This window comes from Schistocerca serialis, chromosome 7 (genome assembly GCF_023864345.2).
Source record: "Schistocerca serialis cubense isolate TAMUIC-IGC-003099 chromosome 7, iqSchSeri2.2, whole genome shotgun sequence".
NCBI classification, from domain to species: domain Eukaryota; kingdom Metazoa; phylum Arthropoda; class Insecta; order Orthoptera; family Acrididae; genus Schistocerca; species Schistocerca serialis.
In genome coordinates, this window is record NC_064644.1 from 473,434,942 (window position 1) to 473,461,461 (window position 26,520).

At 39.0% G+C, this 26,520-nt stretch overlaps 1 protein-coding gene across 1 annotated transcript in view; it reads right to left on the reverse strand.

Moving 5' to 3' along the window:
* Positions 1–26,520, reverse strand: part of LOC126412095 (dmX-like protein 2) — a 370,418-nt gene that overhangs the window by 260,681 nt on the left and 83,217 nt on the right. Inside the window, exon 11 of the mRNA XM_050081514.1 lies at positions 6,937–7,095. Coding sequence (XP_049937471.1) covers positions 6,937–7,095 — 159 coding nt within the window. The remainder of the gene's footprint in view (positions 1–6,936; positions 7,096–26,520) is intronic.

The following is a 26,520-nucleotide window of genomic DNA, read 5'->3' on the forward strand; positions in this document are numbered from 1 at the left end:
ATGATAACTATTTTCTGCAAAATTTTCCGTTAATGTAAAATACATAGTATACTTCACATGAGAAGCAATTTTGTTTACAGACTGCCAAAAGCACATTGACTTAGGCTCTCCCCTTGTGGATTTAAAAGGTTGTGAACCTAAGGCGTACTAAAAACACGATATATTGACAAAAAATTATTCTATACCTGAAAAAAAAAAAAAAAGAATTAAAAAGAATAATAATAAGACAATGTTGTTGTCATCTTCACTCTGAAGAATGGTTTGCTGCAGCTCCCCATGCTACGCAATCAAGTGGAAACCTCTTCAGCTCCGAATTGCTACTGTAACCTACATTCATTTGAATCTGCTTACAGTGTTCATACTTTGGTCTAATTTAAAAATTTAAAATGCTATAGTAGTCTACTCATCAAGATGTATAATCTTATGTTAAAAGTTAAATACAGTAAGACAAGTATTACAGTTAGAAACAGTGTATATGTCTTCAAGTAGTGTAACTCACTGCACACAAATATGGAGAGTATATTCAACCAGTAACTGAGAATAAGAACACTTAGTGACTTGCAACAAACTGCCAACAATATTTCAAATATTTTACAAACATTTACATGCTTAATGCCAAATATTTAACACATTACTTCATGTTTAAAGGAGTCAGAAGTTTGAAGCTATTTTATACAGGGAAGTTCATATCTTTAAAGACTCTGGGTTTATTGGACTTTCAGAAAAAACTTCTTACCACTTAAAAAGATATTATATGTTAAAAAATCTGTTTTCAGAAATAGTTTTTGTCGCTATCATCAGCTATTCTGCTGCCCAAATAGCAAAACTCGTCTACTGTTTCAGTGTCTCATTTCCTAATCTAATTTCCTGAGCAATGCCTGATTTACTTCAGCAACATTCCACTACTCTTCTTTTACTTTTGTTGAGGTTCATCTTATAATATCTTTTCAAGATGCTATCCATTCCATTTAATTATCTTCCAAGTCTTTTGCTGTCCTTGACAGAATTGTCATCAGCAAACTTCAAAATCCTTAGTTTTTATTTCTTGTCCCTGAACTTTAATTCCTACTCCAAATTTTTCTTTGGTTTCCTTTGCTGCTTGCTCAGTGTGTTGATAGAAGAACCTTGGGGAGAGGCTATAACCCTGTCCCACTACTTTCTCTACCACTGTTCTCCTTTCATGCTTATGACTACCATCTGGTTTCTGTACAATTTGTAAATAGACTTTCACTTCCTGCATTTTATCCCTGCAGCCTACAGAATTTCAGAGTATTCCATTTAACATTGTCCAAAGCTTTCTTTAAGTCTGCAAATGTTATAAACATAGGTTTGCCATTCCTTAATCTACTTTCAAAGACAGGTTCCTTTATTTCTCTGGAATCCAAAATGAGTTTCCCCGATGTTGGTTCTACCAGATTTTACAGACTTTAACAATTTGTTTAGCATTTTGAAACGATAATTTAATAAATTAATAGTTCAGTAACACTCAATGTCAGCACCCGCCCTCCTTGGAACTGAAATTATTAAATCCCTCTTGAAGTCTGGGGGTGTTTCACCTGTCTCATACATCTTGCCCATCAAGTGAAATAGTTTTGTCTCAATAATTCTTCCACTCCAGAGGCCTTGGTTTCACTTAGGTCTTCCAGTGCTCTTTCAAATTCTTCTTGCAATATCATATCTCCCACCTCATCTTCATTTATTTCCTCTTCCATTTCTCTAACATTGCACTGAAGTTCATTTCCCTTGTATAAACCTTCTATATATTCCTTTAATCTTTATGCTTTCTCTTCTTTGCTAAGTACTGGCTTATAATCTGAGCTCTTGACATTCAAACAGATGCTTCTATTTTTTCCAAATATCCCTTCAACGGCATCAATTTTTCCCCTAGTTATACATGCTTCTAAATCATAGGTGGGTAATGAGAGAGCTGCACTCCCAGACACACCTGCATGAGCGCGGGCAGAGCCAAGGAGCTGAGAGTAGCTGACATCTATCTAATAGTTTGTTCTGGAAAGACTACATGGCAATATGAGCAGTCAAGGCACAAGCACAGCCACAGCAATGTACCTACCTGAGAATATTATGTTATGGTACAGTGTTGTGTAGCTGAAATGGCTAGTCAAAGCAATGCGGTAAAGTGGTGTTCTATTTTATAGTTGAACTCTACTTGCGAGTGTGATTACTTGCTCACTGACAGCAAAGGAGGAGCACAATGTTTGCTATGTGGTAAAATATTAGGCATAAACAAGTACAATTTAGGATGTCACTACAGAACACATCACTTCAACCAGTATGGAAGTGTAGAGGGTGAAATATGACTTAATCTTCTCAATAAACTACACGAGGAAGGACCTAAAGCAGAGGTATGTATTATACTGTTGTACCTACATATGATATAACTTAATTATGGTGCCTAATAAACCAAATTTTCCTTTGAAATAACAAATCTGTTGATTTATTACACATAAATGTGATGCCTCCTCTTCTGATGCAACTGTTTGTGCTAATTACAGAATAGCTTTGCTGATCACCCGTTCTTCCCGACCATTTTGTGCTAACAGATTTGTGAAGCAGAGTTTGGTAGTCACAGCAGATGAGCATGGTCTTTCGCAAGTTTGAGTGTCGCAGCATTCTATAACTCGTGTTGAATGTTTGTCAGGTGATACTGTGGGACAATTGATGGACATCATTTCGAATGTCTTGATGTTTCCTATTGCATTAGATGAGAGTACCAACTTATCGGACACAGCCCAGCTGACAATATTTATTAGAGGTGTTGATAGAAACATACAGGAGGAACTCCTTGATTTACATCCTCTCAAAGACACCACAACAGGTGATGAGCTACTGCAGTTCATGGGAGATGTATTTATCATGTTTGGTCTACCACAGGAAAAGCTCATTTCAGTTGCCACTGATGAAGCTCCCTGCATAGTTGGACGTAAAGTAGGGCTTATAGGTCGTCTGAGAAGCAAACTACTGCAACATGAAGTGAGGTTTGTACCTGTGCATTGCTTGATTCATTAAGAACACCAGTGCACAAAACACATCACAATGGCAAATGTAATGACCATAGTAGTGACAACATTTAATTTTATTAAGAGTCACAGCCTGCGCCTGAGGCAATTTAAAGCTCTCCTGAAGGATACTGAGTGAGAATTTGGTGATACTGCATACTTTTGTGAAGTTTGTTGGCTCAGTAGGGGTCATATGTTGAATCACTTTCTTGATTTGTTGGACAAAATAAGTTTTATTCATGGAAACAAAGGGGTGTTCCAGTCATAAATTCATTGATCTTAAATGTATTAATGAGTTAGCATTTCTCACTAACATCACATTCCAAATGAATAAACTTAATCTTAAGTTGCAGGGAAACTACTTAGTTATTACTCAATTTTAGACTGTATTACTGATTTCACACAAATGTTGGAGCTTTGGCAGCATCATATGTTGAAAGGTGAATAAGCCTATTTTTCCCAAACCGTCAGTGTGGAAATCTAGTTTAATTCAAGATCAGTTGCAGACATTTTCAGGTACTCTTGTGAGTCTTGTGAAGGAGTTTACCATCTGATTTAGAGATCTGGATGATTTATCGATGGATCTGAAAGTGTTTACTGCATCCTTTTCAACTACCACAATAACAGATGATGTTTCATCTGCTCTACAGTGTGAATTACTCACACTTCAATGTGATAGTGAACTGAAGGCTAAATATGAATCACAAACAAGCCTACCACATTTTTATGAACATTTTCTGCAAACCGATTTCCCAAATATGCACAAAATAGCTGCCAAACTGCTATCAATGTCCAGCTCAACATATCTGTATGAATACCTGTTCTCTCTAATGAAGATAAATAAGTATCCACGAAGAGCCACTGTAAATGACACAGATCTCACTGCAGTTCTGCGAATTGCAAGTGCAAGATCAATCGCACCAAATGTAACACGTCTTCTTCAGTGAAAAGAGATACACATCTCCGCATCATCTGCTGAATGACATTTAATATATAAGAGAACACATACGCCTATGTTTTATTTATGGTGAATTATATTTATTCATTTATTTATTTCTGTGCTTAACCTAGAGTTAGCTTGTCATTCATTGGTTACGCTTTATTCTAAATAAACTTTAATGTTGGCCTACTGTATTTTCATGACTTTAAGTAGCAGTCAAAGGAATTATCAGATGTCAAGGTAATTACTTTTATTTCCTATGCATAATCTAATGAAAGGAATATAATTAAACATATTTATTTAGCACTACAATCTAATGCACTGAATAGAATGAGACATTAGAAAGCACAATGTCACAAGTTTACATCTGGTTTGATAAGCGTCCCTCCTCCAGTTCTTACACCAAGCTGTGTAAGCAGCTACAATGTTAACTTCTGCCAGAGTGCAAACTCCGCTCTTTTTCCTGCCTGAGCTGGAGTGCTGCTCATTGAGCTGATTTGTGCTTGTCTCTGCTCTACACTGTTACTTTTCTTACCTTGCCATTGCCGTTTTGTCATTTTGCACTTCTTGTCAATCTCATTTTTTAGACTTATGTAAACCCTTTTGCCAATTTCATTTGCTGCATTTTTATAATTTCCTTTCCATCAGTTAAGTAAAATATCTCATGCATTATACGATTTTTACTGAGTGTCTTCTTGCTTTTTTGATCCTCTGCTGCCTTCCCTATTTCATCTCTCAAGGCTACTCATCACTGTTCTGTTGTGTTTACCCCTGTTTCAGTCAATCTTTGCCTAATCCTCACTTTATAATTCTCAGTAACCCCTGGTTCTTTCAGATTCCATCTCCTCAAATCCGTACTTTTCAGCTATTTCTTCAGTTTTTATCTGAATTTCATAACCAACATATTATGGTCAGGATCCATTTCTGTCCCTGAAAATGTTTTGCAGTTCAGAATCTTGTTTCAAAATCTCTGTCTTAACATCATGTAATCCATCTGAAACTTTCCTGCGTCCCCCGGTCTCTTCTATGTATACAATTTGCTTTCAGGGTTTATACACCAAGTAATAGCAATGAGTAAGTTGTTCTCTGTGCAAAATTCTAGCAAGTGGCTTCCTCTTTCATTTCTTTTCCCTGATCCATGTTCTCTTGCCATTCTGCCTTCTTTTACCTAATATTAAATGCCACTTTCCCATCTTCCTTGACTATCCGAATAATTACTTTTATCTCATTACACACTCTTTCAATCTCTTCCTCATCTGTAGAGCTAGTTGGCATACACACTTTTACTACTGTTGTGGGTGTTAGCTTTGGGTCTGTCTTGGCTACAATAATGTGATCAATATGCTGTTCCCAGTAGCTTACGTGTATTCCTATTTTCTTATTCATTAATAGACCCACTGCTACATTATCCCCATTTAATTTTGTATTTACAGACCTGTAGTCACTTGACCAGAAGCTCCGTTCTCCCTGCCACCACACTTTGCTAATACCCACTGTAACTTCAACCCATACATTTCCCTGTTTAAATTCTCTAGCCTACCAACCCACTTAAGGGATCCAACATTCCACATTGTCCTGTAGAATGCTTGTTTTGCTTCCTCTTGATGACATTCTCCTGAGTAGTCCCTATCTAGAGATCCAAAAGGGGGGACTGTTTTACCTCTGGAATATTTTATTCATGACCATACTATCATTATTTAATAGTACACCAGAGCTGGAGAAATCTCTCTCTCTCTCTCTCTCTCTCTCTCTCTCTCTCTCTCTCTCTCACACACACACACACACACACACACACACACACACAGATACAGATGCATGCACACAAATCTACATTGCACTGCCACAGTACACTACATGAGCATTGCATTTCAGCTGGGGTGAGGGGTTGTGTCAGATATAATTGATGAGAGATGAGAGGAGAAAAATGTGGAGTGGGAGGTAGGAGTGGAGGGAGGGATGACTGATGATTAGGAGGAAGAGGCAGCAAGAGCCAAGATTGGAATGTGGCAGTGGTGAACATGGCCTGTCACAGGCAAGGGGAGTTGCAGGCAGCACAGCAAGTGGAAGACAGGACTGGGAAGGAGGAGAAAGAGGAGCACTATGGAGAGGGGAGTTTAAGTGTACAACTTTTGCTCTTTTCCTGGTATTTGTGCAACATGCAAAAACACATACACAAATGACAATATGGTTCTACAAATATTAAGAAATGGGAGAGGGGAGAGTGACTGATCTTGACAACTGTCGAGCGATGTGTTAAATTTTTGTAAAAATAAAACCTAGGCAGTAGTGTAAGAGAGAGATTTTTCAGATTTTTTTTATAACATCAATCAAGAAGAATGAAGGCAAAAATGACTAGAAAGGAAGGAGTGAGACCAGGGGATAGGAAATGGGGTAATGCAGAGGAAAGGGGTGACCATGGTTAGGGGATATATCATAGCTCTAGGACACGGAGATGGTGGGGGCAAAGAATGTGCTGAAGGGATCACTTTGCACCACGACATTTCTGAGGAAATGGGGGGGGGGGGGGGGATGTGGTAACTCATCAAATGGTATGTGTGTTTTAAGAAGTTGTTGAAGTGCATTCACACATGACCTTACTTTTGATTAGACAGGAAATAATTGCAACAGGACTTCATTAGGGTTCATGCATGGTCAGGTCTTGCACTTGGAGTGTTCACAGGAGAGTGAACCTTAGGTTGCAGGGTAATGAAAATGAGTCGCGTAAGTGGCACAGGAATGGCCTACGATATTGTGTATGATGAGAAAATGCAGAAATTGTGACATGAGGTACAGCAACAACTATTTCTGTGGAAGATATCTTGTTAGTCTATTGTTAAGTCAGCTGTCAATAAAGCATTTTACTATTAGGAGTTACCATGATGTTCTGTTAATTTTACCTGATATATCATCTGTCATGATAAATCTAAGCAACTGAATTTTGTGCTAAGACTTTACTGCTTGGAATAAGTAAAACAATACCAGATAAGAAAGCTGCCATCAATTGGATGTATAGAGTATAGCAGATCTGGATTGTGATGCCAATCTCGTAGTAAACATTCAATAGTAGTATCCAGGGGATCTGAAAGGTTTCCTGCAGGTCCAGAATCTGTAGCTAACGAGTTAATTGATGTTGTTGCACTGCAAATAAAGAGAGAAATAAGTATTAAATAATGATAAATTACAGTGATTATTTTGTACATATAGTTTCATGAGAGAAAAGAATATTCCAACCACTACAATGGAAATTAACAGCAGATGAAAGAGCCAGATCAGCTTCCAATTATGCCTATAAAAATTAAGGAAATGATGTAATATAAAAAAGGCAAATCAATAATAAGAGACCCACAACATAATTTTGCTGAGCAAATCGTTAAGTGTAAACATGTGTTACTGCATTTTGCATCATTGCTTTTTTCTGAATGCATTAACCTCTTAACTCACTTTTAATATTCTATTATTGTATCAGTGGAGAGGTTGGTGGTATATTAAGTTCATTGCAATTATAAGAAACATAATTAATTAAAACTCAGCAGATTATGTCAGCAGTCACTTCATTTATGTTCCAATGGTGCATTTTGCAATATTATAACAATAGGGAAGGGGAAAATATTTTTAGTTAATGGTCAGTATTACTTTATCAGTTTTGGTGATATTTTCTAACAGCTTAATTTTAATTTTTGTTGAAAAGAAAATTTACCTAAGATTTTAGACGTGGCTTCTCTTCAGCAACAAGGGCTTCAAGGGATTAATGGAGTAGCCAACCAGTTGCAAAATATAGGTTTATTAAATCTTGACCATGATTCTGATACTTTTAAAACTGTCTTCTTCAAAAGGTTTTGTACCTATTAACAAATATTAAGACACTGTGTGTAGAACAGGGAACAAGAAATGTTTACAAATAATTTTAGTGAAGCACTGTTGTTGTTGTTGTTGTTGTTGTTGTTGTTGTTGTGGTGGTGGTCTTCAGTTCGAAGACAGGTTTGATGCAGCTCTCCATGCTAGTTTATCCCGCACAAGCCTTTTCATCTCCGAGTAACTTCTGCAACCTACATTCTTCTGAATCTGCTTACTATATTCATCTCTTGGTCTCCATTTACAGTTTTTACCCCCCAAGCTTTCCTCCAGTACTGAACTGGTGATCACTTGATTTCTCAGAATGTGTCTTAGCACCTGATCCCTTTTTCTACTCAGGTTGTGGCACAAATTTCTCTTCTCCCCAACTCTATTCAGCACCTCCTCATTAGTTACGTGATCTATCCATCTAATCTTGAGCATTCTTCTGTAGCATTGCATTTCAAAGGCTTCTATTCACTTCTTGTCTAACTTTTTACTGTCCATGTATCACTTCCATCCATGGTTTCACTCTAAGGAAATACTTTCAGAAAAGACTTCCCGATACTTAAATCTATACTCGATGTTAACAAATTTCTCTTCCTCAGAAACTCTTTTCTTTCCTTTGCCACTCTACATTTCATATCCTCCCTACTTCAACCATCATCAGTTATTTTGCTTCCCAAATAGCAAAACTCATCTGCTATTTTAAGTGTCTTGTTTCCTAATCTAATTCCCCCAGCATCACCTGATTAAATTTGACTGTATTCCACTACCCTCATTTTGCTTTTGTTGGTGTTTGTCTTACATCCTCTTTTCAAGACACTGTCCATTGCATTCAACTGCTCTTTCAAGTCTTTTGCTGTCTCTGACAGGATTACAATATCATTGGCAAACTGCAAAGTTTTTATTTCTTCTCAATGGATTTTAATTCCTACTCCAAATTTTTCTTTTGTTTCCTTTACTGCTTGCTCAATATACAGATTGAATAACATTGGGGAGAGGCCACAATCCTGTCTCACTCCCTTCCCAACCACTGCTTCCCTTTCATGTCCCTCGATCTTATAACTGCCATCTGGTTTCTGTACAAATTGTGAATAGCCTTTTGCTCCTTTACTTTACCCCTGCCACCTTTAGAATTTGAAAAAGAGCATTCCAGTCACCATTGTCAAAAGATTTGTATAAGTCTACAAATGCTATAAACATAGGTTTGCCTTTCCTTAACCTGTCTTGTATGAGAAGTACTGCCTCGCGTGTTCCTACATTTTTCCTGAATCCAAACTGATCTTCTCTGAGATCAGCTTCCACCAGCTTTTCCATTCTTCTGTCAAGGATTTGTGTTAGTATTTTGCAACCGTGACTTATTAAACTGATATTTCGGTAATTTTCACATCTGTCAGCACCCGCTTTCTTTGGAATTGGACTTATTATATTCTTATTGAAGTCTGAGGATATTTCACCTGCCTCATACATCTTGCTCACCAGATGGAAGAGTTGTGCCAATGGCTGGCTCTCCCAAGGCTATCAGTAGCTCTAATGGAATGTTTCTACTCACAAGGCCTTGTTTTGATGTAAGTCTTTCAGTGCTTTGTCAAATTCTTCATGCATTATCCTATATCCCTTCCCATTTTCATCTACATCCTCTTCATTTTCCATAATACTGCCCCCCTGCACATCTCGCTTGTACAGACTCTCTATATACTCCTTCCACCTTTCTGCATTCCCTTCTTTGCTTAGGACTGGTTTTCCATCTGAGCTCTTGATGTTCATACAGGTGGTTCTCTAATTTTCCTATAGGCAGCATCTATCTTACCCCCTAGTGATGTATGCTTCTACAATCTTACATTTGTCCTCCATTGAAGTATACTCACATTGACTATCTAGCACATGCGCATGTCATCCACTTAATCACCATTCAAACGCAGAATCTCTCTATTGTATGGCTTTGTCTTAAAACTTTTTAAAATACCACACATTTGACAAAGGATCCAACAACACATAGTGTGTTGCTTCAAAGATTTGTATATGACATTTAAAGACAAAATGTGGCATCGGAACATACAAAGGATAAGTATACCATATACAGAGCTAGTGACATGTGCCAACTGGCTGAAGAGTAGAGGCACTAGCCTTAAGTCACCTGCAGTAGGCAACACTCCTATGGATCGTGTATGCACGTAGCTGCAATGAGCAGCATGTGCGTTTTAACAAGTACATATTCATTACTAGAATTAACATATTAACTAAAAAGCAGAAAAAAGGGAGACAGGAGGAGGGTAGAAAAGTATGCTATTGAAATAGTATGGCTTAAAGAGAGTGCGCAGGCTCAGGTAAACATAAATTCTTTACATTATGTATAAAAACACACAACAAGCACTTGCGCGTGGATACGCAACTGTAACAAGTATGCGTGTCAAAGCAGAAACACTTCAAGGAAATACGAGGGTTGTTTGAAAAGTTCTGGGAATCATAACGAGAGGTCAGTGTTAGTGCAATGAGTTGTTCACGATATTCATTGGACTGTTGCCTGTAAACACGTGGCCCATCAGTGCTCTAGTGCTCTTGGAAGAGAGCTGTGGCAGTCACGTGGCTCGGTTGTTGTTCCTGCATAGTGATTTGTGAACATGGAGGACCGGGGGAGGGGATCGAGATTCGAGCAGCCATTAAAATTGCTACACCACGAAGATGACGTGCTACAGATGCGAAATTTAACCGACAGGAAGAAGATGCTGTGGTATGCAAATGATTAGCTTTTCAGAGCATTCACACACGGTTGGCACCAGTGGCGACACCTACAACATGCTGACACGAGGAAAGTTTCCAACCGATTTCTCATACACAAACAGCAGTTGACCGGCGTTGCCTGGTGAAACGTTGTTGTGATACCTCATGTAAGGAGCAGAAATGCGTACCATCACATTTCCGACTTTGATAAAGGTCGGATTGTAGCCTATCGCGATTATGGTTTATCGTATCGCGACATTGCTGCTCGCGTTGGTTGAGATCCAATGACCGTTAGCAGAATATGGAATCAGTGGGTTCAGGAGGGTAATACGGAATGCCGTGCTGGATCCCAACGGCCTCGTATCACTAGCAGTCGAGATGACAGGCATCTTATCCGCATGGCTGTAACGGATCGTGCAGCCCCATCTCGATCCCCGAGTCAACGGATGGGGACGTTTACAAGACAACAACCACCTGCACGAACAGTTCGACTACATTTGCAGCAGCATGGACTACCAGCTTGGAGACCATGGCTGCAGTTACCCTTGACGCTGCATCACAGACAGGAGCGCCTGCGATGGTGTACTCAACGATGAACCTGGGTGCACAAATGGCAAAACGTCATTTTTTCAGATGAATCCAGGTTCTGTTTACAGCATCATGATGGTCGCATCCGTGCTTGGTGACATCGCAGTGAACGCACATTGGAAACGTGTATTCGTCATCACCATACTGGCGTATCACCCGGCGTGATGGTATGGGGTGTCATTGGTTACACATCTTGGTCACCTCTTGTTTGCATTGATGGCACTTTGAACAGTGGACGTTACATTTCAGATGTGTTACGACCTGTGGCTCTACCCTTCATTAGATCCCTGCGAAACCCTATATTTCAGCAGGATAATGCACGACTGCATGTTGCAGGTCCTGTATGGGCCTTTCTGGATACAGAAAATGTTCGACTGCTGCCCTGGCCAGCACTTTCTCCAGATCTCTTACTAACTGAAAACGTCTGGTCAATGGTGGCCGAGCAAGTGGCTCGTCACAATACGCCAGTCACTACTCTTGATGAACTGTGGTATCGTGTTGAAGCTGCATGGGCAGCTGTACCTGTACACGCCATCCAAGTTCTGTTTGACTCAATGCCCAGGCGTATCAAGGCCATTATTACGGCCAGAGGTGGTTGTTCTGGGTACTGATTTCTCAGGATCTGTGCACCCAAATTGGGTGAAAATGTAATCACATGTCAGTTCTAGTACAATATATTTGTCCAATGAATACCCGTTAATCATCTGCATTTCTTCTTGGTGTAGCAATTCTAATGGCCAGTAGTGTACTTCGTAAAGAAAGGTATGAAAGCAAAGGACATTCATCCCGATTTCCAGAATACACTGGGTGACTCTGCTCCTTCATATTCAACTGTTGCCAAGTGAATTTAAATTTGGTTGGGAGAACTTAGATGATCTTCTCAGTGGTCAGCCAAGATGTGTCACTACTCCAGAAATCATTGCAAAAGTGCACAAAATGGTCATGGAGGATCGTCGATTGAAAGTGCGTGAAATTGCTGTCACTTGCCAGATGTCATCTGAAAGGGTATATCATATTTTAATTGCAGAATCAGAAATGAAAAAATTATCTACAATATGAGTGCCACGACTCTTGACACTGGATAAAAACATGTGAGAATGGACATAACAGAACAATGTTTGGCCAGTTTTAGGAGAAACGAACAAGATTTTTTGCGCTGGTTTGTGACAACAGTTGAAACTTGGGTGCACTACTACATCCCAGACACAAAACAACAGTCAAAGCAGTGGAAACATGCTGATTCTTCACCACCAAAGAAAGCAAAGACAATTCCTTCGGTGGGGAAAGGTCATGACATCAGTGTCCTGGGATGTGAAGGGGATTCTGTTTGTAGATTATCTCCCCACTGGGCAAACGATTACTGGAGAATACTATGGTAGCCTTCTGGACAAATTGCAAGAAAAGATACGTGAAAAAAGGTCAGGTTTAACAACGAAGAAAGTCATCTCCCATCAAGACAATGTGCACCTGCACACATGTGCCGTTGCCATGGCAAAATTACACGAATTATGAATTGTTGCCACCCCCCCCTAATTCACCTGATATGGCTCCATCAGACTTCCATCTCTTCCCAAAACTGAAAATTTTTCTTGGTGGACGAACATTCACTTCAAATGAAGAATTGATAGCCGGAGCAGACAACCATTTTGCAGTCCTGAAGAAAATTCATTTTCGAGGTGGTATCAAGGCACTGGAACATTGTTCGACCAAGTGCATTAATCTACAAGGAGACTACACTGAAAAATAATTAAAGTTTCAGTGATGTAAGTACTTTTGTCCTATTCCGTTCAGAGAACTATTCAAACCACCCTTGTACTGCCAATGTATAAGAGGCCCAATACTTGACATATTAAGTTGACCCTTGACATGAGGGAATACTGTAAAAGGACATACCATGGTTGAAAAACTGCAAATTTTAAAAGCCAAATGCAAATTGGAGAAAGAGAGAAGAAGGAGGGGGGGGGGGGGGGGGGGGGGAGATAGTGTAGATACTTGTGAAGTATTGTGCTAAGGTAAATGGTTGCACTGATAAAGTATGCTATATGAACAACTGTGCTAGAAAGGGGGGGGGGGGGTTTATAATATACCTAGTAAAATAATGAATAAATGAAGCCTCACTAAGGAGTGTATATAAGCTTAGAAATCATGATATTATAGGGGGGAAAAGGGGGGATGGGTCTGTGGTGGTTCATTACTACAATGTTGAACAGCAACTTGACTGTGGTTGAAGGAGTGTACATTGTAAAATTAAAAAAAATAGAAGACAATACTGAATATAGAATTTTGAAGAAAAAAAGAATGCAACATTTTAGTAATGAATCACTTCATACCCATCCCCCTCATTTTTTATAGTGTTCTTTATTCTGCCTATAGTATCATGATTTCTAGGCATGTATATAATAGAGGGAAACATTCCACGTGGGAAAAATATATCTAAAAACAAAGATGATGTAACTTACCAAATGAAAGTGTTGGTATGTTGATAGACACACAAACAAACACAAACACACACACAAAATTCAAACTTTCGCAACCCACGGTTGCTTCATCAGGAAAGAGGGAAAGATGAAAGGATGTGGGTTTTAAGGGAGAGGGTAAGGAGTCATTCCAATCCCGGGAGTGGAAAGACTTACCTTAGGGGGAAAAAAGGACAGGTATACACTCGCGCACACACACATATCCACCCGCACATATATACACACAAGCAGACATGTGGTATATTTATGCTTTGTTTGCTCTGATGCCACATTTTATATTTAAATGTCATACACAAATCTTTGAAGTGACACACTACACACTGTTGAAAATGTCTGCTTGTGTGTGTGTGTGTGTGTGTGTGTGTGTGTGTGTGTGTGTGTGCACGCGCGCGGGCGAGAGAGAGTGTATACCTGTCCTTTTTTCGCCCGTAAGGTAAGTCTTTCCGCTCCCGGGATTGGAATGACTCCTTACCCTCTCTCTTAAAACCCACATCCTTTCGTCTTTCCCTCTCCTTCCCTCTTTCCTGATGAAGCAACCGTGGGTTGCGAAAGCTGAATTTTGTGTGTGCGTTTGTGTTTGTTTGTGTGTCTATCAACATACCAACACTTTCGTTATATATGCCTTAGTGGGGCTTCATTTATTCATTATTTTATTGGGTTTTTTACATCACCTCCCCTTCTAGTATATTTGTGCATATAGCATGCTTTATCAGTATGACCACATCCATCAGCACGATGCTTCAAAAGTGATGATCTAGTCCCCCACCCCACTTCTCTTTCTCCAAATTGCATTTGTCTTTCAATTGCATTTTCTCTGTCACAATTCCTTTCTAGTAACCCTTCATGTCATGGGGCAACTTAATATGTCAATTACCTAGCCTCTTATAGACTGATAATACTTCTTTGTTTTGTTTTTGCTTTGACACTCATGCTTGTTACAGTTGTGTATTTACACACAAGTGTTTCTCGTGCATTTTTGCACATGTTGTAAATAGGTTTGCTATGTTTATCTGAGCTATGGACTCTTCTTAAGCCATATGATTTTAATGGCACATCTTTTTACTCCATTCCCTCTCACTTTTTTCAATTTTATGGTTAATATGTTAATTCTAGTAATGAATATTTACTTGAGAGATCACACACACTGCTCATTGCAATTACACAGATACAGAATGTGCATGAGTGTCACCTACCAAGGTGATCTAAGGCTAGTGCCTCAATTATTCAGCAATAGGCACATGCCACTAGCACTGTATGTGGTATATTTATGCTTTGTTTACTCTGATGCCACATTTTATATTTAAATGTCATACACAAATCTTTGAAGTGACACACTACACACTGTTGAATCCATTGTCAAATGCGTGGTATTTTAAACAGTTTTAAGACAAGCTCTAGAGTAAAGAGTTACTACTTTTATATCATGGTATTTTAAATGGTGATTGAGTGGATGACAAGCACATGTATTATGTAGAGTCAGTGACTTCCACATCAGGTACACATAAAATGTGATTCTATAAGAATATGCTTCACTAAAATTATTTTTAAACATTTTCATGATTTTGCTTATTGCAATGATACCATCTCTGTTCCACGCACAATGTCATAATATTTGTTAATAGATACAAAATCTTCTGATGAAGACAGTTTTAAAATTGTCAAAACCTTGGTCAAGATGTAATAAACCAGTATTTTGCGACTGGTTGGCTATTATTTCCAATCCATTGAAGAAAATATACCTGTAATTTACATTACTTCTATAAGACATTATAACTCATATTTATATTGTCTTAAAATATAATGTGAAGAATAAGTATATTTTCTTTTTCAACAGAAAAAAGACACATCTACATTACATAGAGCATTGTCAATCAACAGATCACCACATGTATGGCATCATCAATGTCAAAATATTTTCTCCAAAACTGTATGATGTGTTTGACATTAATAGCATGAACACCACCATTTAAATTACAGAAAAGAATATTTGGGGTTAATATTTCATCAACTACGGACAGATTTAAGTTAATTTTTCAGCTCAGACACATATAATGTTAATAACATCAGAATCTGGTAACATTAAAACTGATGTGTTTTGAAAGGGCAAGCTTTCATCGCCAGACATACAACACCATAAGAAACAGAATACCTTGTCGAATAAAAACTACATATATGTTTATAGTTAATTCTGAAAACTAATTTCATTTAAAAATTATTTTGTCACTTTTATTATAAGAGATATTTTGATTTTCATGATGGCAGGTGTTGAAAACAGAAACTCGCTCTTCCCTGATCCATCAGTTGTAATGTGATCAGATTTTATCGTGATTCACATTGATAAGTGTGGTTGTAATGAAGTATTCTCTTAAATTCTTAAATTAGAACTACAGTCTCACTTCCTTATTGGTTAAGAATAAAATGTGAACTGACTAACACTTCTGTATCAACTGTGATTAGTAATTGCAGACAGAGCATAGGTGACTTCCACTATTGCTTGAATGCTTTATTTTTTAAACGATAAGCTTAGACCTGGTGCTACTGGCACTGAAAAATTATTTTTCAGCATTAGCAATTCAGTCACATACATAAAATGAATAGGTTTAATTTTTACATAATGGAGAAAGACTGACTTCATCTGGGTCACTTAATCTTTACTTGGATTTCAACTTTTGTTAAAGCTCATCTTCAGATCCACATCTAATTACTGCAGTTCATTACAATTAGATACAGATCTAGCAAAAAACTACCAAGTCATGAAGACAGTCAGTCTCTTAAGAACAAACCTGGACTACATGAGATCTCTGGCAAAGAATGTGGATCAAACTCAATAGACAGAGAGCAGTCTCTACTGGAATATGAAAAATACTGAAAATTGATGATGTATCTGCACAACATTTTCTAGAAACCAGACACAAATGTGAGACAGTAATAGAAATTTTATGCATCAGTTGCAAATGACAGCAATGTGTTGGGCTAGAAATTAAATAAATAAATAAATAAATAAATAAATAAAACACCAAAAAGGTTCTCTCAGATTATTTTTTAATTCCCAAATCCAATTTATGATGAAAAAGCATGGAAACAATTTAACATGTATATGAGCATAGACTACTTAATGTTGCTCATTCATGTTCTGTAGATACCATCACAAGAGGGAGAAACTTCAGGAACACAGAAGAGGTCAAGGTGTACATTAAAAAAGGCATTGAAATCAGAAATTAATCTGTATACTGTATTAACAGCAAACTATCACTATACTACTTAATTCTAACAATGGATATGACAGCTAATTTTAATAGAGAAAAACTTGTCCTTAGAAAAAACTGATACTTCCTCAATTATACTACATAGATGGTGGTTATATGCTTTTTGTGGCTTCATATTACTTGATTACAATGATACGAGGGGCTATCCATATTGATTTATGCATTATTTTTTCCCATCAGTCATGGTGCACCTTTGACTTCTCATTAAAGCTACTAGTATGTAGTACTCTGATCTAGTCCTAGGCGGCAGGACAACCACTAGAAGCGTAAGAATTGCGCAGTAAAGCCCTTTTCCCAACTGCTGTCATTAAGTGAGCAGACAGCGCAAACTGTGATCAATCATCAAGGACAGTACTGGATACCACAGTTTCTGTAGAAGGATGCAGTAAACACTGTGGACATTCACAAGCAATTGGTGGCAGTGAGTGGAGAGTGTGTACTGTTATGAAAAGTGATCTTGCAGTGCGACAATACTTGTCCCCACATGAGTTGGAAAACCACAGCTGCTATCACTGAAATGGGATTGCAGATATTGCCACACCCAGCATATTTTCTTGACTTGCCCCTTTAAATTATGCAGGGCTTGCTAGAACCACTTTTCTGGAGTTTCTCGCACCTGGTACAGGACAGATGGTCACAGTTACTGGAAGTCTACAAAATGATGTCTGTGCAGAGATTTCCTCATAGCCCTGAACAGCTGGTATTCAGAAGGGGCCAAGTCAGGAGAATACGGTGAGTGTGGCAGTACCTTGAACCTCATTTAAGCAATGGCAGTTTTGGTTTTCCCAACTCTTATGCGGACAAGCACTGTTGTGTTGCAAGAGCACTTTTTGTGATGGTGTACACTCTTCACACACGGTCACAAACTACCTGTAGATACACACAGTGTCTACATTCTCCTTCTACAGAAACCACATCATCCATCACTGTTCTTGATGACCATGCTCCATGTTGTCTGCTGACGTAGTGACAGCAGTTAGGAAAAGGGGCTGTACTGTGCAGGGTTACACGTCTATTGAGTGTCCTGGCACCTTTGGTTAGACCAAAGTACTACACATTTGCAACTGTAATGATTAATCAAATGGGGCACTATGAATCATGGGAAAAAATTAAGTGTAAATCAATATGGAATGTCCCTCATCTTTTTCAAATAAGACTAGTCCTATTACTACTTACGTAGCATTACAATGAACACTGCTACTTGACATGTAGCAAATGGAACTTTTCAATTCTTCAATCTAGTTATTCAGTTAATTTATAAAATTAGTAGATAATGAGGTACGTTTTAAATTTTCTTTTGAATTGGGTGAGATTCCAGATTTCCTACTTTATGTCAGATGGGAACATTTTCCACCAGAGTTCCTGCTGAGGCGCTGCAGGCTCTTTGGACTGCCGAAGACCACAGGCCACCTGCTTACCTCAATGCCTCCACATCTGCTTGAGAGGTAACAAAAGGAATGATGGGGGACCACAGGTATTGGGAAAGCAGTGTAATAATATCAAGAATCTTAAAAAGGGCTTCTAGTCTTGGCTCCAACCAAGATGGGCCACATCGCACTAATGGAGCCACATGCTGGTGCATAAGCATCTGGAGAAGCTGTTAGCTCACCGCTGCCATGCACCATCCCCTCCGTGTGCTGTGAGGGGATACGGCCATCACCTCTACTGAGACACTACCATGTAGTTGAATGAAAAGTAATAAAATAGTTTTGGCTTTTGATGCTTCCTCCCTAAGCTATCAACAGCCTGCTCCTATGACCTTGCCACACTGCCATGACCCAACCCGCACTGAGGGGTTTAAAACCAGACCACTTCATTAGCTTTGAGGAAGAATTTTGTTGAAAAGCTGAAGAAATTAAACCCTCTTTCCACATGTCTGTCCATTGTTCTACAACTATATCCACATCTAAACTCTCAAGCCACTTTACTGCAGCACTTCAACTATTTTTTGACACTACTGAATAAACTTACAAGCTGCGACATGGTCGCGAATTGAACAGTGGCCCAAATATAGAATAAATTTCCTTTATGTGAAGTAAAGGAAACTGAATAAATTAATGACACTGCTACGGCAAATGCAAGAGGCCATGAAATGGATCAAAACAGAGCTGACAAGACACAGTTACGTTAGAGACTGCACGATGATGTGACAGAAACTGCTACCATAACGTCAGGCAATTAGCACACTGCTGGGAGGCTGGGACACTGCTACAGCAAATGCAAGAGGCCATGAAATGGATCAAAACAGAGCTGACAAGACACAGTTACGTTAGAGACTGCACGATGATGTGACAGAAACTGCTACCATAACGTCAGGCAATTAGCACACTGCTGGGAGGCTGGGACACTGCTACGGCAAATGCAAGAGGCCATGAAATGGATCAAAACAGAGCTGACAAGACACAGTTACGTTAGAGACTGCACGATGATGTGACAGAAACTGCTACCATAACGTCAGGCAATTAGCACACTGCTGGGAGGCTGAGGGTCCAGCGCCATAATAATGATGACACTACAGAAAGACAGAACCACTGTGGCAAGCCCTCACAAATGCTCCTCATTTTTACATAGATACTGGTAGTCTGGCAGCTGCAACTTCTAGAATGGATCCACTTTGGTTTACAAGTTAATGTGGATCTACAAACTAACACGACGAGACTTGGCCTCCACTACCTGCAAGCCTACAGCTGGCTCTATGTCCACTGTTGTGGACTCAGCACTATCCAGCCAGCAGGCCACCTCTGAGCCTACTTCCAGTCATGGCCAGTCTCCTACCCTGGAGGGCTACTGTTCAAGACCAGGCTAGTTCAACCGCCCAGCCGTCTTTAACTATATGGTCATACTGTCACTGCCTATGCCTGCCTGCGAGGATGTGCACTACTGCTGACAGCTCTCTTCCTCTGCAGGGCTCATGGCGGGATTCTGCACCTTCGGGCATGACCTGCACCAATTGGCACATGCAAACCGTGTGTCAGAGTTCCTGCTGAGGTGCTGCAGGCTCTTTGGACTGCAGAAGACCACAGGCCACCTGCTTACCTCAATGCCTCCACATCTGCTTGAGAGGTAACAAAAGGAATGATGGGGGAGCTTTCTACTGCATGTGGACAGGAGCAAGAGACACGGGGCTGAGTGATTCAAAGTGGCATATTGTCAAGCACTGATTAAGATCTATGGGGGAGCACCAGAGAAAGATGTAGTAGTCAAGGTGCAGCTTTTTCACACACCATTCAGGATGGAACATTTTTGACCGTGAATCTGTTAGAGGTGTGGTGTGAGGGAGAGCAACAGTTCAATCACCGACCTGCTTTGGGTGAGCCATGTCCATTTCAGGTGCCGCCTGGCTGAGGTCTCAAAATATAACACCAAAGAACATTGTCTCATTATATGGACAGGTTATGGTCACACACTTTCAAACACAAAGAGTTGGGAAAGCAGCAGATCCTTCCAGTTGCCAGTCTTGTTGCATTGTAACCAAAACTGGGAGTCAATGTTAGACACTGCAGGTTGTCCTGGCATCTCCAAAGTCCATGTTTTTAAAAAGGTTTGCAAAGGGACATGGTCTTCTCAATATCTCACCTAATGTTGGGGAACTGGAAATGTGTGTTAGTCACCTGAAATTTTGTATGCTATTTGTTAAATGCCACATAAAGGACAGGCACCATCTTGCAATGTTTTCAAGTGAATTATTGTGTGTATTTTGAGCTCTGCTGAAGACCAATCACCAACATAAGATTATATAATACAGGGACACAGAGAATTAATCTAAATGTCCCCTTTTTTAAAGTTTTAAGCAAAACATGAATGGCAGTGAAATGTGGAGAACACTTGTGGATTTAATTCTATAACAATATTTAAACATAGTAATGGGATGATTCGAGATAACTTAAGATTTATGAGAGATTAGACCTAGATTAGAGCTTTGGGTGCCCCTATCATTAAAATCAGGAATTAAATGTGATACATGATATAGTTTTTGTTTGAAAACAGTTGTTAAAATTGACCAATTCGTTCACAGTTGTGTAAAATATTATCTTATTTCACAGCACTATGACAAAATAACATTGTGGGAGAAGCACAGACTCAGTCAGCCAATAGTAAGATAGAGAGAAGAATGTAGAGTCAATGTGAAAGTTTAGCTATGAACCGATGTGGGACATTATGCGAGCTTAGGTCAAGTACTTTAAAGTGTAGAAATTTATCCATTTTAGATGGAACTGGGGCTCCTGGATTAGTCAACTTTTAGTCATGGACAGGAGAGTCAAGATGTTTCGTTTGAGAAAGAGCTGTCTCTCCTAGACTGTGCAAGTTTTCCATGTGGTTGCACTGTATGGGCTTTGAGCATTCAGTGGGTTCATCTCAGCTCAAAATACTTATGCCAATGAGAGTATATGTATTGGGACGTGTGGCCAGACAAAAAACAGTTGGAACAGTTTTTTTGAAAAACTGTTAGTGATACCGTAAGTTTGTCTTATAATGGACTGCTGCTGAAGTGAATGAGATAGTTACCGTATTTACTCGAATCCAAGCCGCACTTTTTTTCCTGTTTTTGTAATCCAAAAAACCGCCTGCGGCTTAGAATCGAGTGCACAGTAAGTGGAAGTTCTGAAAAATGTTGGTAGGTGCCGCCACAACTAACTTCTGCCTTCGAATATCTGTAGCGCTACACAGGCATGCTTTGCAGGCACAAAGATAAATACTGGCGCCAAAACCTCTGCGTCAGTAAAAAATTTAAAAAAAGGTGGAAGACGAGCTTTTTTCTCCACCCCGAGTTTCGACCACTTCATTTTCATACATTATCCAACAAGTAAATACAAATTCTGTATTGTTCATCTTCGAATGTAGCAGCATTTCAATGTACTACGAAAATCCGACTGGCAAGACTGTTTGGGATGTTTGTCAATATGGCCAACTCTATGTTCTGAATTTTTTCCTACCTGTGAGAAGAGATGGTTGCTAATAGGAACTTCTATGAATTGTGAATCACACGCAGTATTCTCTTCACCATAAGAATAATACGAATATAAACATTTTGCCATGCATTCTTTCGTATTTGCTGCTATCTCATTTAAATCCTGTCTGCCTAATAAACTACGAAACTAGAGTGAGACAACAACAAATGCGGAAGAATACACATATCATGTCATGTATATATTCGTATTATTCTTATGCCTAATAGTGATATAGTCAGAATTGAAGCACAGCAATTGACTAGATTTTTAAATCTAAGATGACTAATTTATGTGCAGAATATAATGTACTAAAGAGGTGTCTGCAAAGATTTTCAAACGGAGAAAAATTTTCGCTAAACTCTCGTTCAGAACATCTTCTATCATACGCAGCCTACTATTTGGTTCTTGTTGATCATTATCAAAGAAAGCAGCAGTGTAAGTAACAACAAATAGCAGTCTCTTGCCATTGTTTCGATAATGAGACGATTCCTCTCTCTCTCTCTCTCTCTCTCTCTCTCTCTCTCTCTCTCTCTCTCTTTAAAATTGTAAGCGGCGGTAGCGCGCACAAAACCAAGCCATGCTGTGAGTGGCGACAGGCCGTAAGCACTCATTATCAGAATGTGACAAACAATGCATGACCCAGTACAGTAATGCATTTTCAGCTTAGAGTGACAAACACCTATAACAAAGAGAACGGCACTTATCAGATCAAAGAAAAATAAGCAATCAATTCAAACCAGACGAAGCATGTGAAAAAGGAAGGGTACTCGTATAAATACGGCCGGAGCGAATGACGCATAGCAATGGCTACCTGGTACAGCTTAACTGCTAAGCTTACGACTCGAACCAAACTACTGTAGCTGTATCGTCATTTATTCGACCTAAATTGTGTCTCATATTACAATGGACCAACTTTGTTTCGATTTGGATGTATGGCCTAAAACTTTTCTCTCCTCTTGAATTTCGAGTCTCAAATTTCAGGTGCGGCTTATATTCGGGAAAATTTTTTTCCTTGATTTCGAGTCTCATTTTTCAGGTGCGGCTTAGATTCGAGTGTGGCTTAGATTCGAGTAAATATGGTAGTACCGTCGATAAATTATTGTTATTAAATAAACAAGAGCAATTCAAAAGAATCTGTTGTGTTGCCTAGTTTCATTTGTAAAATCCAACTAGAACACAGCTAGCAGGTCTTCTAGGGCATTATAAACCCGACATCATCATAAAGGGAACTATTTTGCAACAGTGTGCTATTAGTCCTATGCAGAATCTGATGAGCCAGAATTAACAAACAATCCAACCATACATTTTCATTCCCCGCCCTAGGAAGATTTGTAGTTTACAATAGGATGTCACAGGTTGCACAGCGTCTTCACTAAGTGCCCTCGAGGGCACTGCCGCCATGGAATGTTGTTACAATTATTGGATATGTTCACTAATAAAATGTATGTTTAATCAATGCGTTTTCTTGATGACACATCAGCCTACAACCAGACAACCACTTGGTACCCACTGCTATCTCACCCAGGGTGGTGAACAACTGGCTGCTGACACTACCAAATCGGTTCCACCATCCACTGTAGTGACTGCCCACCACCTCATCATCATACTGTGGTGAATAGTGGAGAGTTCTTTGGGGACCACTGTCACTTCCCCCCTTTCCTGTTCTAGTTGTGAATGCTTCGCAGGCTGAACACTTGTTAGTCAGAATCCCTCTATCTTACCTTCATGGTCTTTTCACAAGATATACATGAGAGAAAGCAATATGATGGTTGGCTCTCCTAGGGCCATATGCTCTCATAATTTTAACAGTAAATCGTATTATGAGTTTGCGACTCCTCTCTCTCAGTGTCTGCCACTGGTGTTGGCTGAGCATCTCTGTGATACTTTTGTGCTTACTATAAGCCTGTGATGAAGTGTGCTGCTCTTCTTTGGATCTTCTCTATTTCCTCTATCAATTCTGTATCATAGAGATAACAGACTGATGAGCAATATTCAAGTACTGGCTGGAGTCTGGCACCTGCCTTATCTGGAACTAGTTTTATGTGGGTTTTCCACTTTACATCACTCTGTATGCATACTCTTAGGATTTCATGGATTTGACTGCTTCCACTTAATAGTTCTGCAATCATGTAATCATAGAATAATAGGTGTTTTGGTCTATTTTTGCACAGTGTGTTACATTTATTTTATGTTGAAGATCAACTGTCAATCCCTGCACCAATGTCAATTCTCTGCAGGTTTTCCTGTATTTCTCTACAATTTTCTAGCATTGGAGTGCTCTGTATCCAACCACATCATCCATGAAAACCTTTGTGGAATTTATGACATTATCCACTCTGCCATTTACACAGGGCGTCCCTGTAGTAATGGTCAGTATTCAGGGGTAAGCATGGGCTTTAAAATGCATACCTTAATAGCTATGAGCAGTTGCTCATCTTTGCTATTAAAAAGTGCTCATAGCTCTTAAGATACACATTTTAGAGCCCAAGTTTACTCAACTTTTTGCTCTGAATGCTCATTCCTGTCACATCGCTGAATACTGAACATTCCTCTTGGGGCACGCTGTATGTATTGCGAAAAGTAATGCTCTTGTAACACATTCTTGAGGTAACCTCGAAATTGCTTTTCATCTGATGATTTCTATCCACTGAGAATGACATACTTTTTTCTGTTTGCTAGAAACTATTCAGTCCATTCATACAGCTGATATGGTATCCCACATGTTTGTATTTTGATCAGTCAGTGGCAGTACAGAACTTTTATTGAACACCTATTGGAAGTTAACAAACAGGCATCAATCTAGAGCACAGTAACTACTGCTTTCTGGGTCTTGTGGATGAACAGAGCAAGTTGGGTTTCATACAATCTTTGTTTTCAGAACCCATGTTGATTTCTATAGAAGAGATTTCAGTTGTCAGAAATGTCACAATATGCAACCATAAAAGATGTTCCAAAATTCTACAAAAGACTGGTATTCAAGATGTAATACCACAGTATTTTGCTTCTGTTCAACTGCCAACAGTGAAGCACAGAAGAGGTAGTGTTATGCAATGGTGCGTTTTTATGGTTTGGATGTGGTCCCCTTACTGCACTTAAGAAAACACTAAATGAGGAAGGATAACAACACATTTTACAGCATTGTGTACTGCGTATAGTAGAGTAACAGTTCTGAGGTGATGAGTGGGTATATCAGATGACAATGTACCCCATCATAAAGCAGCATCTGTGAAACAATGATTTGTCAACAATAACATTCCTGAAATGGACTGGTCTGCCCTGAGTCCCAATCTAAACCCAGTGAAATACAATTGGGAAGCATTAGAATGTTGACTTCGCTCCAGAATCAAGCATCCAACATCGCCACCTCCTCTGGTTTCAGATCTTGAGGAAGAATGGACTGCCATTCATCTACAGATATTCAGACACCTCACTGAACGTGTCCACAGTGGAGTTCAACCTCATTTTAGTTACACAAAACCAGTGAACTGAGATAGCCAATTTCGTTTTTTTGTAGAGAAAATCAGAAAAAGCATTGCAAAAGCCAAACATACATTCAATGAATGAAAACAACTAGTAGCAAACAAGTGATTTAGTGTAGGAAAGAAAGAAAGAAACAATTTAAGATGTTTTTGTGACTCCTGTATTGCTATGCAAGCTAGATACTGTTGAAAACAAAGTTTTCAGAAGTGATGGAAATGTAATTGTGGAGAAGGTTTATGAGGACCAGCTGGATTAATAGGGAATACTGAAAGTACGGAAATAAGGGTGGCAGAACTAGTCACAGATTAGTTTGACTCTTGGGAAAGCATCACAGAAATGTTGAAATCCTAAACTGGCAAACTCTTGAAGGTAGATGCCTAGTATCTCATGAAAGCCTACTTATGAACTTTTAAGAACTAGTGTTAAGTAAAGAATCTAGAAAGAGTTGTAAGAGGTCCGAGCAGATGTAATTTCGATGTATTGCTCATGCGCTGCCTGCGATATGCAAGGTATAAGAGAATCTCTGACCAGAGAGCAGTGTTGACTACAGTAGGGACTGTGTAGCTGTAGCAGTAAGTTGTGGCTAGTCTGCTGTCTGCTCTGGTTTGGTCTGGGTATTATTGTGTAAGATAAAAAGCAGCCTCGCGCATATGTAGTAATGTCATTTCAAGTCCCATGTACATGTTTTAAAAATCTCGTAATAATAATCTTTCTCATAAAAAGTAACTTTTAACAACCATTCATTTCAATTTAAAGAATTTACTAATTTCTCCCATCCATGATCATCTCGATTGTTGCAAAAGAAAAATCAGTTGCTTCCTTTCATAAATGACAAATCTATCGGCCAGCACTGCACAGGGCTGTGCCAGAAAACATTATTTTAAGAGCAGATATATATACGTTATCCGGCGACTTCATTGAGGTAACAATTTTTCTCTTTTTTATTCAGAATGATATTTCAGGACCATGACGCAGCACTGCTGACGTCCAAAATTTACAAGGTTAAATTGACAGTCAATTATTGAAAAGTTATAAGTGAGCGACAATTTAATTGAGAGGTTAGTTACATTGTATTATTACCAGGTTATTCAATTTTTTTTTTTTTTTTGTTGGGACGTTACACTGAATGTGGACGACATAATTATAATTTTTTACTGTTGAGAGATTTAGGAATTTTTCTGTTTTGAGCTTACATTTAATGTGAAAAGAATTTTGTAGGGAGGTTACAAATTGGAAAGAATTTTGTGC